This window comes from Anolis sagrei, chromosome 8, assembly GCF_037176765.1.
Source record: "Anolis sagrei isolate rAnoSag1 chromosome 8, rAnoSag1.mat, whole genome shotgun sequence".
NCBI lineage: Eukaryota > Metazoa > Chordata > Lepidosauria > Squamata > Dactyloidae > Anolis > Anolis sagrei.
The window spans coordinates 10,034,669-10,050,842 of record NC_090028.1 but is presented as its reverse complement, the minus strand read 5'-3'; the positions used below and the strand labels follow the sequence as shown (position 1 = coordinate 10,050,842).

At 42.0% G+C, this 16,174-nt stretch overlaps 1 protein-coding gene across 2 annotated transcripts in view; it reads left to right on the top strand.

Moving 5' to 3' along the window:
• The window catches only part of PLCG2 (phospholipase C gamma 2), a 103,404-nt gene that overhangs the window by 74,942 nt on the left and 12,288 nt on the right, over positions 1-16,174 (top strand). For both annotated transcript variants that reach the window (XM_060788088.2, XM_060788090.2), the window contains exons 20-29: positions 1,999-2,179; positions 3,461-3,529; positions 3,753-3,862; positions 5,509-5,605; positions 7,906-7,972; positions 8,976-9,133; positions 10,795-10,897; positions 11,183-11,392; positions 12,983-13,128; positions 14,758-14,872. In XM_060788088.2, coding sequence (XP_060644071.2) covers positions 1,999-2,179; positions 3,461-3,529; positions 3,753-3,862; positions 5,509-5,605; positions 7,906-7,972; positions 8,976-9,133; positions 10,795-10,897; positions 11,183-11,392; positions 12,983-13,128; positions 14,758-14,872 — 1,256 coding nt within the window. The remainder of the gene's footprint in view (positions 1-1,998; positions 2,180-3,460; positions 3,530-3,752; positions 3,863-5,508; positions 5,606-7,905; positions 7,973-8,975; positions 9,134-10,794; positions 10,898-11,182; positions 11,393-12,982; positions 13,129-14,757; positions 14,873-16,174) is intronic.

Below are 16,174 nucleotides of genomic sequence, written 5' to 3'. Positions count from 1 at the left end.
AAAAACACAGGGCCACAGGGCAGTTTTTGGTGTGAGGGTTCTGTAGGATTGACCCTGTAGCCCTTTCCAAGAACCAGAAGCAAGTACATGGCAAAGTTTAAGTAGATGTTAAGCTGTATAAGAATGAATGGTGAACATATAATAGCCAGTAAGGAGCCAAAGCCACTTAATTGGTCAGAGTCCCCAAAGCAGCTGTACTTGGAAGATATAAGAATATTAAACTTACAAACAGCATACTTGCTCAGATCATATAACTTCAAAATGAAATAGAATGCAAGCTATTAGTCGAGGATCCAAAAGACAGTGTGTAGGAACTAGGTCTGTTTAGCTTGGGAAGGGAAAGGACTAAGAGATGACATGGTGTAACCATCTTTCTGCATCAAATTGAGGCAATAATTTGATAATAAAATTATTATTATAAGATTATAAATTATTATAAATTATAAATTATGATAAAAATTATATTTAAAAGAAACCTGAATCAGCATTGATCCAAATCCCAGCAAACTCTGTTGAGCACCTTATCTGGACACATAATTGTGTCAAACTCTTACTTCGTTCTGCTTGCTGTGGCTGGTGGAAGAACGTTAGCAGCCATGAAAATACCTGAGAACAAGGATAGTAGAGATTTGATTTATTATGTCTTTTGTGTTGTGTTGGAAATGTTTTTCTCTCTAGATCAATGGTTATTAACCTGTGGGTCCCCAGATGTTTTGGCCTTCCAGCTCCCAGAAATCCTAACAGGTTGTAAACTGGCTGGGATTTCTGGGAGTTGTAGGCCAAAACATCTGGGGACCCACAGGTTGAGCACCACTGCTCTAGACAGAAATGTAATAAATATTAAAAAGCCTAGTTAGAGAAGGATTCAGGAATGGTAATTCTTACTTTCTGTACAAGATAAGTCCTCTAAGCCCTGAGAGTTATCTTTCTCAATCAGGAAATACAAATACATATTAAAATTGACTAGGTATTTTTAATTACAGAAATGTGAGTCAAGCACTGAAAGGGTTGAATGGATTCAATGACTCAGCAAAACTGCAGTTCTATATAAGCAGGTGTGCCTGTAGCTTAGTAGCCGCCAGTCTGAGGTAAACCTCAGTGGGAGAAAAGTCTGTGAAAAGGCCTCACAGTGTGAAGTAGGTCTTAGTCTGTGAGAGAAGCCTCTGTGTGAGGTAGGCCTTAGTCTGTGAGGAAAGCCGAGTGTGAGAAGGCCTCACAGTGTGAAGTAGGCCTTAGTCTGTGAGATAAGCCTTAGTCTGTGAGGAAAGTCTGTAGGCCTTAGTCTGTGAGGAAAGCCGAGTGTGAGAAGGCCTCACAGTGTGAAGTAGGCCTTAGTCTGTGAGAGAAGCCTCTGTGTTAGGTAGGCCTTAGTCTGTGAGGAAAGCCAAGTGTGAGAAGGCCTCACCATGTGAAGTAGGCCTTAGTCTGTGGGAGAAGCCTCTGTGTGAGGTAGGCCTTAGTCTGTGAGGAAAGCAGAATGTGAGAAGGCCTGGTGAGAGAAGCTTTGGTGAGAGAAGCTCCAGGTTGAAGGCCTTGTGTGTGAAGCTCCTGTGTAAGTTCGGTGTGAGAGGAAGCTCTGTGAGAGCAAAGCTAGAAGCTGATTATCTGCATGATGAAGATGCCCAGCATGGAAGCAAAGAAGGAAGTATAAAGCACTTTATTTGTGTTATGAAAACCTTGTTCTTCTAAATATTACAACTATATTATTATTCTACAAAGAAAAGCCTCCTATGGAAGAGTTAACATTGGTCTGTGTGTTTTTGTTCTTTTTATCACTTTGGGCTACTGGTGCTGGGTCACGCTGCTGCTAATAAGTTACCCTGATGTACAGTTATGAGGAGGGTCTTTTGATAATAAGCCCACTCGCCCAACAGGATCTACATTCTGCAAAAGCTTTGACTCGTATAGCAAGTTCTTGCCTTTCCTTTCCAAAATGTGAAGGGTGACTGCGCTGTCCATTTGGCATTTTTCAAACACTTGGCCTTCCTAATTCCACAGAGCTGAGGGAAAAGTGAAGCACTGCCTGATCAAGCAAGAAGGGCGCCTGTTTGTTTTGGGAACGTCAGCTTACTTTGAGAGCTTGGTGGAGTTGGTGAACTATTATGAGAAGCATCCATTGTACAGGAAAATGAAATTGCGCTATCCTGTCACAGAGGAGCTGCTGGAACGCTACAGCATGGCAAGTGTCATTTCATGCCCTCCTTGTTTGTATGTCTCTTTTTCAAACCCAACCAGTTACCTGGCTTTTTTGTGTATCTAAATGTATTAACTTTATATATACATTTTAATAATAATAATAATAATAACTTTATTTATACCCCGCTCCATCTCCCCCAGGGGGACTCGGGGCGGCTTAAATGAGTACACGCCCATCAGTACAGTAAACACAATATTACACAAAACCAGAAAATAAAATACATAAAATGCAAACCCAATATAATAGACGACACAGCAATATAAAATCAAACATTAAAACACAAAAGAATTACACTGGGCAGGGCCAAATTCAAAGATAAAAAAAATTAAAACACTGGGAGATAGGGCAATGTAAAATTGTCGGGAAGGGGGATCCGGGGATAAGGAAGGATTTAATTGCACAAACCATAAAATAAAGTGCTTCTGAGGTCATGTTATGCAAAGTTTGATCAGGGAGTGTCTTACATTCAATCATTGAAGGCACATTGGAATAACCAGGTTTTTAGGTTCCTCCTGAAGATTGCCAGCGTGGGGGCTTGCCTAATTTCTCTGGGGAGTGAATTCAAGAGCTGGGGGGCCACTACAGAGAAGGCCCCCTCTCTCTCGTCCCCACAAGTCGCACTTGCAGTGCAGGTGGGAGCGAGAGAAGGGCCTCTCCGGAAGATCAAAGAGGTCGTGTGGGTTCGTAGACAGAAATGCGGTCACGCAGGTAGGCGGGTCCCAAACCATTCAGGGCTTTGTAGGTCAAAACCTGCACCTTGAATTGGGCCTAGAAAATGGCAGCCACTGGAGCTCCTTAAACAGGAACATTTTTGTTCCCTTGGAAGTTTTCCCCTCATGTGTTTGCAGGTCTTTGCAAATCCTATATACTTATAGATATCCAGAGATATCCATGTACCTGTATATCTGTGTCTGTATGTATACATTATTTTTATATGAATTTTCCCCTCATGTGTTTGCAAATCTCTGCAAATCCTATATAGATATTGAAAAATTATAGATTTTTCCTATGTCTCATTCTGTGTGTGTGTTTGTGTGTGTGTGTGTGTGTATAATTTGATGTATGAATTTTCCCCTTACATGTTTGTAAGTTTTTGCAAATCATATATAGATATAATTATCTATATAGAGAGAGATGTATAGATAGATATGAATATAGATAGATAGGGCTTGCAAATATTGCACACACACACATATATATATATAGAGAGAGATGTCTAGATAGATATAAACATAAATATATTTATTTTGTTTTCACTCTCAGGAGAAAGATCCTAGCTCATTATATGATGTCAAGATGTATGTGGAACCCACTGAAATAACACCATCGGTGGTATGTTACAATCAAAATTTTCTTCAGATGTAATTATGCATTTGGAAGGAGATTAGTTGAGAGGGTTTTTTTTGTCTGAATTTCCTGTTTTGATAATGTCCTCTTCAGTACTTGATGGATGTGTGATGCCTATACTGTAGCATGAGATACAGTTGCATAGTATGCGTCTTAGAATATCTTCGTACCTTTGCCTTGAATAAAGCTTATTCTTTCCTTCTTCAAGCCTCTGAGAACAGTCAAAGCCTTGTACGACTATCAAGCTAAAAGAGATGATGAGCTAACTTTTTGCCGCGGAGCCTTAATTCATAACGTCTTAAAAGAAAGCAGTGGCTGGTAAGATTGCTTTTATATTTTGATTGCTTTTGCTGAAAATTTTGTTATTATTTATTATTATTATTTAAAACATTTGTATTCCGCCCTTCTCACCCCGAAGGGGACTCAGGGCAGAGCACAATATATATATATGGCAACATTAAATGCCGGGATACAAATTCATATATGCATACATAAACATAATTTTTTTAATCAAAATACTAAAATACGCCATTTAAAACCATCCTAGTCATTAGCGCCAAATCTAATTGGACTGGTCATCTTTCCTATTGCTACTTTATTGCCCTGTCCCGAAGCTTGGTCCCACAGCCAAGTTTTTACCATCTGTCTAAAGGACAGGAGGGAGGGGCCCGACCTGATCTCATAAGGAAGGGAGTTCCATAGCTGGGGAGCAATCACCGAGAAGGCCCTGTCTCTCGTCTTCACCAATGGCAGGACGGAAAGCAGGGCCTCCCCGGAGGATCTTAATCTCCACAATGGTTCATAGGGAGAGATGTGTTCAGACAGGTAAATCGGGCTGGGACCATTTAGGGCTTTATAGACCAAAGCCAGCACTTTGAATTGTGCCCGGTAGCAAACAGGCAGCCAGTGGAGCTGGCATAACATTGGAGTTGTATGCTCCCTGTATGCCGCCCCAGTTATTAACTGGCTGCCTCTTGGACTATTTGAAGCTTCTGCGCAGTCTTCAAAGGCAACCCCATGTAGAGTGCGTTGCAGTAGTCTATCATAGATGTAATGAGAGCGTAGACTACCGTGGCCAAGTCTGACTTCCCAAGGGACGGGCACAGCTGGCACACAAGTTTTAATTGTGCAAAAGCTCCCTTGGTCACTGCTGCAACCTGAGATTCCAGGCTCAGTGATGAGTCCAGGAGGACCACCAAGCTGCAAACCTGTACCTTCAAGGGGAGTGTAACTCCATCCAGCACATACCCTGACCCTATACCCTGTTCGGCCTTCCGACCAGGAGGACCTCTGTCTTGTCTGGATTCAACTTCAAGTTGCTCGCCCTCATCCAGACCGTCCCAGTGGCCAGGCACCAGTTCTGGACTTGGACAGCCTCCTTAGCATGTGGTGGAAATGAGTGATAGAGGTGGACGTCACCTTTGTACAGATGGCATGGAACTCCAAAACTCTGGATGATCTCACCCCGCGGCTTCATGTAGATGTTAAACAACATAGGGGACAATACTGAGCCCTGCGGGACCCCACAGGACAATGGCTGTGGGGCCGAGCAGGAGTCCCCCAGAAACACATTCTGGGTATGACTCTCCAGGAAGGACTGGAGTCACTGCAGAACAGTCCCTCCAAGACCCATCCCCGCAAGGTGCCCTAGAAGGATACCGTGGTCTACGGTATCGAAGGCCGCTGAGAGGTCCAGGAGAACCAACAGGGACACACTCCCCCTGTCGAGCTCTCTGTGACCATGGCTGTCTCAGTTGCATGTCCCGGTCTCAAACTCGACTGTGACGGATCCAGATAATTTGTTTCATCCAAGAACCCCTGGAGCTGCGAAGCAACCGCATGTTCCAAGACTTTGCCCAAAAAGTGGAGATTGGAAACTGGCTGAAAGTTATAGCTAGCTTCATTATGACATATGTTGTTTCCTGATGCATTTTTAAAGCCTTTGTTCTTTCTCAATTTCTCAGGTGGAAAGGAGATTATGGATGTAAAGTTCAGCACTATTTCCCATCCAATTATGTGGAAGACATGTCATCTGATAGCATAGAAGACCTTGAGAACCAGGTGGGAAGATACAATGTTATTATTATTATTATTATTATTATTATTAAATTTTATTTGTACCCCGCTAGCATCTCCCGAAGGACTCGATGCGGCTTACAAAGGCCAAGGCCTCAACAACAACAACAGACAATAACAATACAATGCAAGCAAATTAAAAACATAAGCAATAACAACAACAAAACATAACACTATTACGCAATAAAACCAGGGCCGGGCCAATGAAGGGTACAGGTTAAAAAAGTGCTGGGTGTAAGAGGTGATATGTTGGGATTCTGGGCAAGTGCAATGTGCAGAGAGTCTTAAGCTCTAATAAAGTGCTTCTGGGACGTAGTGCTGGAGGTTATCCTATTCAGGAAAGGCACATCGGAATAGCCAGATCTTCAAGTTCTTCCTAAAGACTGCCAACGTAGGTGCTAGTCTAATGTCTTTGGGGAGGGTGTTCCAAAGTCGGGGGGCAACCACAGAGAAGGCCCTGTCCCTCGTCCCCACCAAACGTGCCTGCGACACAGGTGGAATCGTGAGCAGAGCCTCCCGGATGAACGGAGGGAATGCGTGGGTTCATATACGGAGATGCGGTCACGCAGGTAGGCAGGTCCCAAACCGTTTAGGGCTTTGTAGGTAAGCACCTTGAATTGGGCTCGGTAGGTAAACGGCAGCCAATGGAGCTCCTTAAACAGGAGGGTTGACCTCTCTCTGTAAGGGGCACCAGTTAACATCCTGGCCGCCGCCCGTTGAACCAGTTGGAATTTCCGAGCCGTTTTCAAGGGCAGCCCCACGTAGAGCGCATTACAGTAATCCAACCTAGAGGTGACTAAGGCATGGACCACTCCGGTATGGTCGCAGGTACGGTTGCAGCTGGCGCACAAGTCTTAGTTGTGCAAAAGCCCTCCCGGACACGGCCAACGCCTGAGCCTCAAGCGTAAGTGATGAATCCAAGAGGACTCCCAAGCTGCGGACTTGTGACTTCAGGGGGAGTGTAACCCCATCCACAGGTTGCCACCCTATACCCCGATCCGGTTTGCGATCGACCAGGGGGACCTCTGTCTTGTCGGGATTGATCTTCAGCTTGTTCTCCCTCATCCAGATGGCCACAGCGGCCAGGCACTCGTCCAGCACTCGAGGGGCCTCCTTGGAATTAGGTGGAAATGAGTAGTAGAGTTGTGTGTCATCTGCGTAGAGATGGCACCTAACTCCAAAACTCCGGATGACCTGGAGATTGGTTTCATGTAGATGTTAAAAAGCATGGGAGACAGAATAGAGCCTTGCAGGACCCCACAGGTCAAAGGCCAGGGGTCCGAGCAGGCGTCTCCCAGCTTCACCATCTAGGATCGACCCTCCAGGAAGGACCGGAGCCACGACAGAACCGTGCCCCCGAGACCCATCCCAGGGAGTCGTCCCAGAAGAATACCATGATCAATGGTATCGAAAGCCGCTGAGATGTCCAAGAGAACCAACAGAGTCACACTCCCCCCGTCCAGCTCTCTACGGAGGCCATCCACCAAGGCGACCAAGGCCATCTCGGTGCCATGGCCAGGCCTGAAACCAGACTGTGACTGATCTAGGGAAGGCTTTTTAAGAAGTGGCCGAAACACCGCTTGCTTCAATTGAGATGGAAAACCCCCCTGCTCCAACGATGCATTAATGATCAACACAAACCAATCTACCAACCCCTCCCTGGCCAATTTAATTAGCCAAGATGGGCAAGGGTCTAGAGCCGACATGGTCGCCCTCACAGCGCCAAGGACCTCCTCCATGGTTTCAGGAAGAACAAGCCTAAAAGAATCCCACAAAGTTGGACAAGCAGATGCCTCAGTCACCTCCTCTGGAACTGTGATGAAATTGGAGTCCAGCTCAAGACGTATCTGAGCAACTTTGTCTGCAAAATGGTGTGCGAACTCGCAACACCGAGTTGCTGGGTCGTCGAAGGTCTCCTCCACCACCAGTGGGTGAAGAAGTTCACCGACAACCCGAAACAACTCCAATGATCTGTTTGCTGCAGACGCTATACGGGTAGTCATGAAAGACTCCCTGGCTACCTGTATAGCCACGGTATACGCCTTAAGAGAGGCTTTAGCCCATGCTTGATCAGACACGCCATGTTATCATTTGTATGCCAGAATCTATGGCTTGTTTGGTTCACAAAATCCATCCGGACGCCCTTTCCCAGAATATGTCTTTGGTGACAAAACAGAATAGAAAATGCTATGATGAAACGACTGCAGTTAATTTTGTATACTAGTCTCATTCTTACAACCAAAGAATAAAAATATTTGTATTCAAATATATCATTTTTATTGCAGATAATTGAAGACAATCCTTTAGGATCTTTGTGCAGAGGTATTTTGGACCTCAATATGTATAATATTGGTATGTATATGCCTCAGATTTCTTATTTCTATTCTTCTGCAAGAAAAGAATACTTTTTGGTGTGGAGAGGTGTGATGCATAAAAATATATGATGCATGGTTTGAATTGAATTGTATGAAAGATGTATGGTTGGGGTCTATACGTATAGTCTTGAGATGCCATCCTAAGGAATGAGGCCTGGAAAACTACAAGAATGAGGTGAAGAATTCATGGACTGTAATTAAAAGTTTGTGTGGGTCTTGATGAATCCAAGGCTGGAGTTAAAATTGTTGGATGAAACATTAATGACCTTAGATATGCAGATGATACCACTTTGGAGCTGAGGAACCTTACTTATCACCAAGGTGAAAGAAGAAAGCGCAAAAGCTAGGTTGCAGATAAACATAAAAAAAACAAGATGATGGCAACCAGGCTAATTGATAATAGAGGGAGAAAACATGGAGGCAGTGACAGACTTTGTATTTCTAGGCACAAAGATTACTGCAGACGCAGCCAGAAAATTTATTTATTTATTTACAGTATTTATATTCGTATTACAATGTACATATACATGGCAAACATTCAATGCCATAGACACACAACATATATAGACAGACACACAGGCTATTTAACATTCCAGCTTTTCTTGAGGGTAATCTGGCCACCAGGGGAGCTGTCGCTTCACCGTCCATTTGTGACACTGATGAAGTACTTCCTTGTTCTTTGCATGCTTGCTGGAGATTTTTATGGCCTCGTAAATTAGTTAAATTTGCCTCCCCGCATAAGCGGTACCTAAATTTCCTTGACAGATGCAACTGTCTTTCGGGCTGCATAGGTCAACAGCAAGCTACACAAAATTGGTCAGAAGCTCACTCTGACCTGGAAGTACAGCATTAACTCATGTTTAATGAAATTTTCAAAAAACTATGCAAGAGAAGTGAATTTGGAAGTGAGGTGGACTTTTCATTTAAGGTAAAGATGATGATATATTGAGGATATATTGATTACTTTTCATTCTCAATAGCAAAAATGCCTCAAGGAAAACACGGGAGGAATTTTGTCTTCATTCTGGAACCCAAGAACCCAGAGGATCCGCCTGTTGAGTTTGCAGCTGAGAAAGTGGAAGAGCTATTTGAGTGGTATCAAAGCGTTAGGGAAATCACATGGAGGACAGCCGAAGAGGTAACCGATGCTGCGACTTATGAATTTCTGTTCAGAAGCTAAATATTCATGTTGATTTGAGCAACAGTCAAAGGATGCTGTTGAAACTTTATTGCAAGCGAAGATAAAAGTTGTTAAATCCCTGCTCCTTCCCTCACTTTGCATGTTTACCCATGTGTTGTTCCTGTGACCATTACATTGTTATTATTTATTTATTTACAACATTTATATGTCGCCCTTCTCGCCCCGAAGGGGATTCAGAGTGGCTTACAAGATATATATATACATACAATGTATTATATTATTAGTATAGTACAATATCAGTATTCAATATTACTATATTGTACTATACCATTATATAGTAATATTATTAGTAATATTACATGTAATATAAAATATATAATTATAATATCATATTAGTAGTAGTATAATATTATATTACATTATAATATTATAAATGTTACTAGCCGTCCCCTGCCACGCTTTGTTGTGGCCCACATGGCTGTTCTGTGTGGAAGGTTTGGCCCAATTCTATCGTTGATGGGGTTCAGAATGCTCTGGGATTGTAGGTGAACTATAAATCCCAGCAACTACAACTCCCAAATGTCAAGATTCTATTTTCCCCAAACTCCACCAGTGTTCACATTTGGGCATATTGAGTATTCGTGTAGAATTTGGTCCAGATCTATCATTGTTTGAGTCCACAGTGATCTCTGGATGTCGGTGAACTACAACTTCAAAACCAAAGGACACTGCCCACCAAACCCTTCCAGTATTTTCTGTTGGTCATGGGAGAACCATGTGCCAAATTTGGTTCAGTTCCATCATTGGTAGGCACCAATTCCCACCAACTACAACTCTCAAATGACAAAATCCATTTTTGAGTGAAGGACATACATTGGGTTGTTAGGTGTCTTGTGTCCAAATTTGGTGTCAATTCATCCAGTGGTTTTTGAGTTCTGTTAATCCCACAAACGAACATTACATTTTTATTTATATAGATATGCATACACAATATATTAAATTACATTATATTATATTATTAGCATAGCACAGGAGACAAGATGGAACTTATTATTATTATTATTATTATTATTATTATTATTATGGAGCCCCCAGTGGCGCAGTGGGTTAAACCCTTGTGCCAGCAGGGCTGCTGACCGAAAGGTTGGTGGTTCAAATCCGGGGAGCAAAGTAAGCTCCTGTCTGTCAGTTCCAGCTTCCCTTGTGGGGACATAAGAGAAGCATCCCGCAGGATGGTAAAACATCTGGGCAATATCCTTGCAGACAGCCAATTTTCTCACACCAGATGCTACTTGCAGTTTCTCAAGTTGCTCCTGACACACATAAAAATATTATTTTTATTTATATTCTGTTTTTTTCTCTCCATAAGGAGACTCAGGACGGTTAACATTAAAATCACTAAAATACAATTTAAAATTCACAAATATCAAATCGGTGTTAAACATCATTTGTATTTAAAAAAATAATTACCTTTTATTTCCTTCCTTCCCCATTAGATTTTTGTCCCAGTGTGTGACAAAACTTTGGGTGATGAAAAGTGATCAAATTTGTCATTGCGTAGTATTTCTTGCCTATCTATTTAATTGGATCAGTATAACTGTCTTGAATGAATGTCTCAGTTCTTCCTAAGTTTTCCTTTTATTAAATCTATAAAACAGGCAACCATCAGGGTATACTGGGAGAAGAAGCAGTTAATTGCCATGGAGTTATCCGACTTGGTTGTCTTCTGCATACCTACAAGTAAAACCAAGGACAACTTAGGTAATTCCTATGTAATTATGAATCTGAACCCCTGATCTGTTAACTTGTAAGGCATGAAGATTTTTAAGAAGTGGTCTTTTTTCAAAACAGGTAAATGCTTCTGTGCTTTGATAAGCCGCACCGAGTCCCCCTGGGGAAAATGGAGGGGGGTATAAATAAATAAATTATTATTATTATTATTATTATTATTATTATTTCTCTTCAACATTCTTGTTATTGTATCTCAGCATAAAATGATATCTAAATATTCAGTTAATAAAGGCTTCCTGCCCCTTCCTTTTATAGAAAATCCCAATTTCAAAGAAATCCGTTCCTTTGTGGAGACCAAAGCGGAAGCCATTGTCAGGCAGAAGCCTGTTGACCTGCTCAAATACAACCAGAAGGGATTGACACGCATCTACCCCAAAGGCCAGAGAGTGGACTCTTCCAATTACGACCCTTTTCGGTTCTGGTTTTGTGGGGTGCAGATGGTGGCTCTGAATTTCCAGACTCCAGGTAAAAGCCTCTTTACAGTAGTGCTCTCTCCCCCCTTTTTATCAATAAACTCTACTTTCCTTCTGTAATGTGTTGCTTGGGTCAAATGTGTACCCAGTTGCAGCAATATGTGTTTCGGTGAAAACGTTCTTGTGACAAATCCATCTCAATTTCAATTTGCCAATAGCCAGTTTTCAGTAAACCAAACCAATACTATACCCCTCCTGCAAGTGGAAACAAAAAGAAACTCTTACAAGGAATTATTTATTTTGTAGTCGCTTGTTTCAACAGTCAATTGAAGCCATGTCCAGTGAGCAAAAGGGATGTTATCAATCCAGGCTATTTTATAGAATCCAAGAGTTGGAAGAGACCTCATGGGCCATCCAGTCCAACCCCACTCTGCCAAGAAGCAGGAAAATTGCATTCAAAGCACCCCCGACAGATGGCCATCCAACCTATGTTTAAAAGCTTCCAAAGAAGGAGCCTCCACCACACTCCGGGGTAGAGAGTTCCATTTAGCCGTTCACCTTATCATAACAATCATATGGTTCAATGTCCAAAGTACCGTGTGCTTGCTAGCCAAAAGCCTGGTTCCAAAACCACGATTTCAGTTTTTTCCTAAAGGAAAGGAGGGAGGACGCTGATCTAATATTGCTGGGGAGCAAATTCCACAAGTGGGGGGGGGGGATCACCACCGAGAAGGCCCTGTCCCTCTTCCCCACCAACCGCATTTGCGAGGCAGGTGGGACCGAGAGCAGGACCTCCCCGGTGGATCTTAAACTACGAGGTAGAACATAGAGGGTGATATGTTCAGGCAACTAAGTTGGGCTGGAGCCGTATAGGACTTCAAAGGCCAAGACCAGCACTTTGACCAGCACTCGGAAATGGACCAGCAGCCAGTGGAGTTGACATAGCGGGGGGAGGGGGGGGCTCCCTGTATGGTGCTCTGGTGAAAAATTAGGCCGCCGCCCGTTGGACTACTTGAAGTTTCTGAACAGTCTTCAAAGGCGTCTTGGTCTTTGTAAACTTTCCTGAGAAGTTCTTTGTTGACGGAACATAAATCTCCTATCTAACTGTTCATTAGTCTGTCCACCTGGACTTTCAGTTTCCTCCTCTGAACTCTGATTTGCTACTGACCTCGCTTCCCTAACAAACTGCCTTTCAGGAATGTGGCCTTCAGACACAGACTGCTCATTTTCAGGGCTTAAAATCTCTTGCTGGCTCCTCTGCTGACCTCCAGACCCAAAATTCCCAGTGTCATCAGAATGCCTAACAGGCCCAGAATCCCCAGAGAGATCAGATGCAGGCACAATCAAAGGCTGAACTACAACACAACCAGATGTGGAGTAGTAGATCTTGTAGAGAGCCATTCTTGATAAGGGATGATATCAATCTTATGGGAAAGCAAGCTCCCCCTCCCCCGTGTTTGTTTTCTATACATCTTGGTGGAAATTGAGGTTTCTTGGCTTCATTATTTATTTATTTATTTATTTGTAACCATCCAATCAGCTGTTTGGCTTCATTATTTGTTCATTTGGAATTTCATCCTTCCCTTCGGATGGATTAAAACATGAAATCTGGCTGACACAACTGTTCTGATTCTTTCTCCAGATAAATACATGCAAGTGAATCAAGCCTTGTTTTCACTTAACGGCCGGACTGGATATGTCCTGCAACCAGAAAGTATGAGGAACGATGCATATGATCCTCTGCCAAATGAATCAAAGAAGAAACTACAGATGATTTTGGCTGTGAGGGTAAATAATCTTGAACATGTTTTTAAATGAAATTTATGATATTAGGGGTATGGTGCTGTCAAACCACAGTTTTGCTAAATACTATCTATATAAATAGATAGATATATATCTATATACTATCTATATAATGTAATGTTTGTTTGTGGGATTAGCATAACTCAAAAACCACTGGACGAATTGACACGAACTTTGGACACAATGCGCCTAAATAGTTGAACTAGTGTCCATCACCCCTAAACACACACACACACACACACAACCCCAGCGGAACAGACGTAAAAATGAAAAAAATACACCTTATATACACATACACTCATATACATATACACATGCACACATTCATACACACATGTATATAGATATGCACAAACAAACACAAATGTACACATATACACACATACATACACATACACACATATTCACATGAACACATACATGCACACACATATATACATATACACACATATATACACAAACATGCATATAGACAAGCACACACATATACACAATATGCATGTACACATATAAACACACACATACACACATATATATATACACCCCCATATATACACACACACACATACAAATACACATATATACACACACACAACCATATATACACACACACAAAACACATATACACAGACTAGGCCACAGCAACGCGTGGCAGGGGATGGCTAGTTTGGTAATATAACATCACTAGCTTTTGTAGGAATAAACATTCTAAATAGACGTTTGGTTTTGGATTTTATCAATGGACTCTTTAGAAAATTCATAAGGATATGGGTAAACTACAAATCCCGTCATCCTCTGTCAGTGTCCCCAAACCGCATCAGTAGTTAAAAGTTGGACATGATGGCTATGTGTGCCATGTTTGGTCCGGATCCATTGCTGATCAAGTTCACAGTCCATTTGGAGTGTGGGATAACTACAACTCCCATCATCCTGGGTCCCTTCCCCAAACCCCTGTAATATTTAAAGTTTGTCATGTTGAGTCTGTGTGCCAGGTTTGGTCCAGATCCACCATCGTTTAATTTCAGAATGGTCTTTTATTGTGGGTGAACTACAAGTCCCAACATCCTGGGCCACCCCCCCCCCCCCCAAAAAAAAAACCCACCGCTCTAGTATTTTAAGTTGTTCATGTTGAGTCTGTGTACCAAGTGTGGTTCAGATGCATCATCAGTGGGAGTCACAGGGCTCTCTGGATGTGGGAGCCATCTTGAAAAGTATCTACATACATACATACATACATATATTAATTTTTATTATATATATTGATAGAGAGATTGTAAAATAAAAATAACCTAAATGAAATTATATCATTGTCTTTGGAATAGAATTTTGCCTAGTTTCATAATTTTGACCAGCAAGTTCTCGTATAGAGGGTAGCCTAACCTTTAAACGTATGTTTTGCCTTGAACTGTTTACATTATTTAAACATAAACTCCCAAAGCATCAAATGGGAGCCTGTGAATCCTTACTGTTGAAATCAGTTGTGCACTTTGTGTTAAAAAGTGGTGGCATTACTGCATTTTTGCTGCTTGGATAGTCGCTTCTTGGAGATTTTTGAATGTATCAATGACTGATGTAACATATTGAAAATAATGACAAGATACTTGATTAAAATAGGTAATTGGTGCTCGCCATCTTCCTAAACCTGGTAGAAGTATTGCCTGTCCATTTGTAGAAGTAGAAATTTGTGGGGCTGAATATGACAACAATAAATTTAAGACAACTGTTGTGAGTAAGTACGGTTTTAACTTTTTAATGGAAATGTGGGTTCTTGTTGATATTATAAAAGAAGGCTTGTTTTGAGATTGAAGAGTGTTCGACTAGAAAAAGTGAGGTCTGTCATAATCATCATGTAGAAATTATACAAAGAACAGGGAAGCTTGAAATGTCTACAGTATTGCTTTGGCCTTTTCTTAAAAACATTAGTTATGAACTGAACAAAATCCATTTAGTGGACATGTGCGTGTGGAGAAAAGTAAACCACAGACTATCTATTACAATGCAACCTGAGCCCTGCCACAATGGAGGACCTTCTTGCAGCAACACCAGAGGCACTCCAAGTGGGCAGCTACTGGTCAAAGGATATTTAATAGAATGCCAAGTTTTCAAACTTTGTTTTTTTAAAAAAATTAAATACAATACTACTGTTTGATTCGCTCCTGATACGATAAATAAATAAATTTAGTGGAGAGAATTGTCCATGAATTTAATAGCATTATTGAAATCAGTGGAGCATTGGATACATTACTTTCCACTTACTTGGCTTCTTGCATTTGCATCATATATGTGGGTACTTATAATTACCATATATATTAGATTTCTCTCATAATGAGACGAAAGCAGGCATGATGGGGGTCACATTGTGGACTGGTGCAGAGGAGATGGGCTGGGCCAGACTAGGAGGGAGGGGTGGGGAGAGGCTGAGGGCAGTTGGTGTGGAGGGGCAGTTGGTGCAGAGGGTGGGGGTGGGGAGAGGGTTTCACATGTGGCTGCCCAGGACTCTCAGGAGAACCCTAGGCTTCCTTGGCCCTCTTCTCATCCTGGGGATGTAGTGGCTTGCTGAAAGCTCTGGAGAGCTCTTGGCCACTGCGTGACTTTGCCTCAGTGCTCCTCACCAGATGCCTGCTGCTGAGGCAGAGATTGAGGGGGATGGTTGCTGTTGGGCTGCTGGACAGCTGGGTGGGTGTGTTGCACTCCAGAACAGGAATAACCCTCTGAGTTTAAAGCACCACACGTTGAGTAGGAAAACAATCCTTTTTTTATTGAAGATAGGTAAAATCAGCAAGGTAAAAATATGCTTTAAGAAAATAGATAAGTTCAATAAGGTAGGACGAAAAGCGGGAACAAAGTATTCCAAGGCAGGGTTCAGCAAAGTTCAAAAGCAAAGTTCAGACTTTTGTAATAAAATCCAAAGAACCAGGAAAACATTAATCCACAGCATGAGTATATAATCCCAAGAGACAAAGAGTCAAACCATGAACAAGAAATCCTTAACATAAATCTTCCAAGCAAGGCTTCCATTGAACAAGAACTA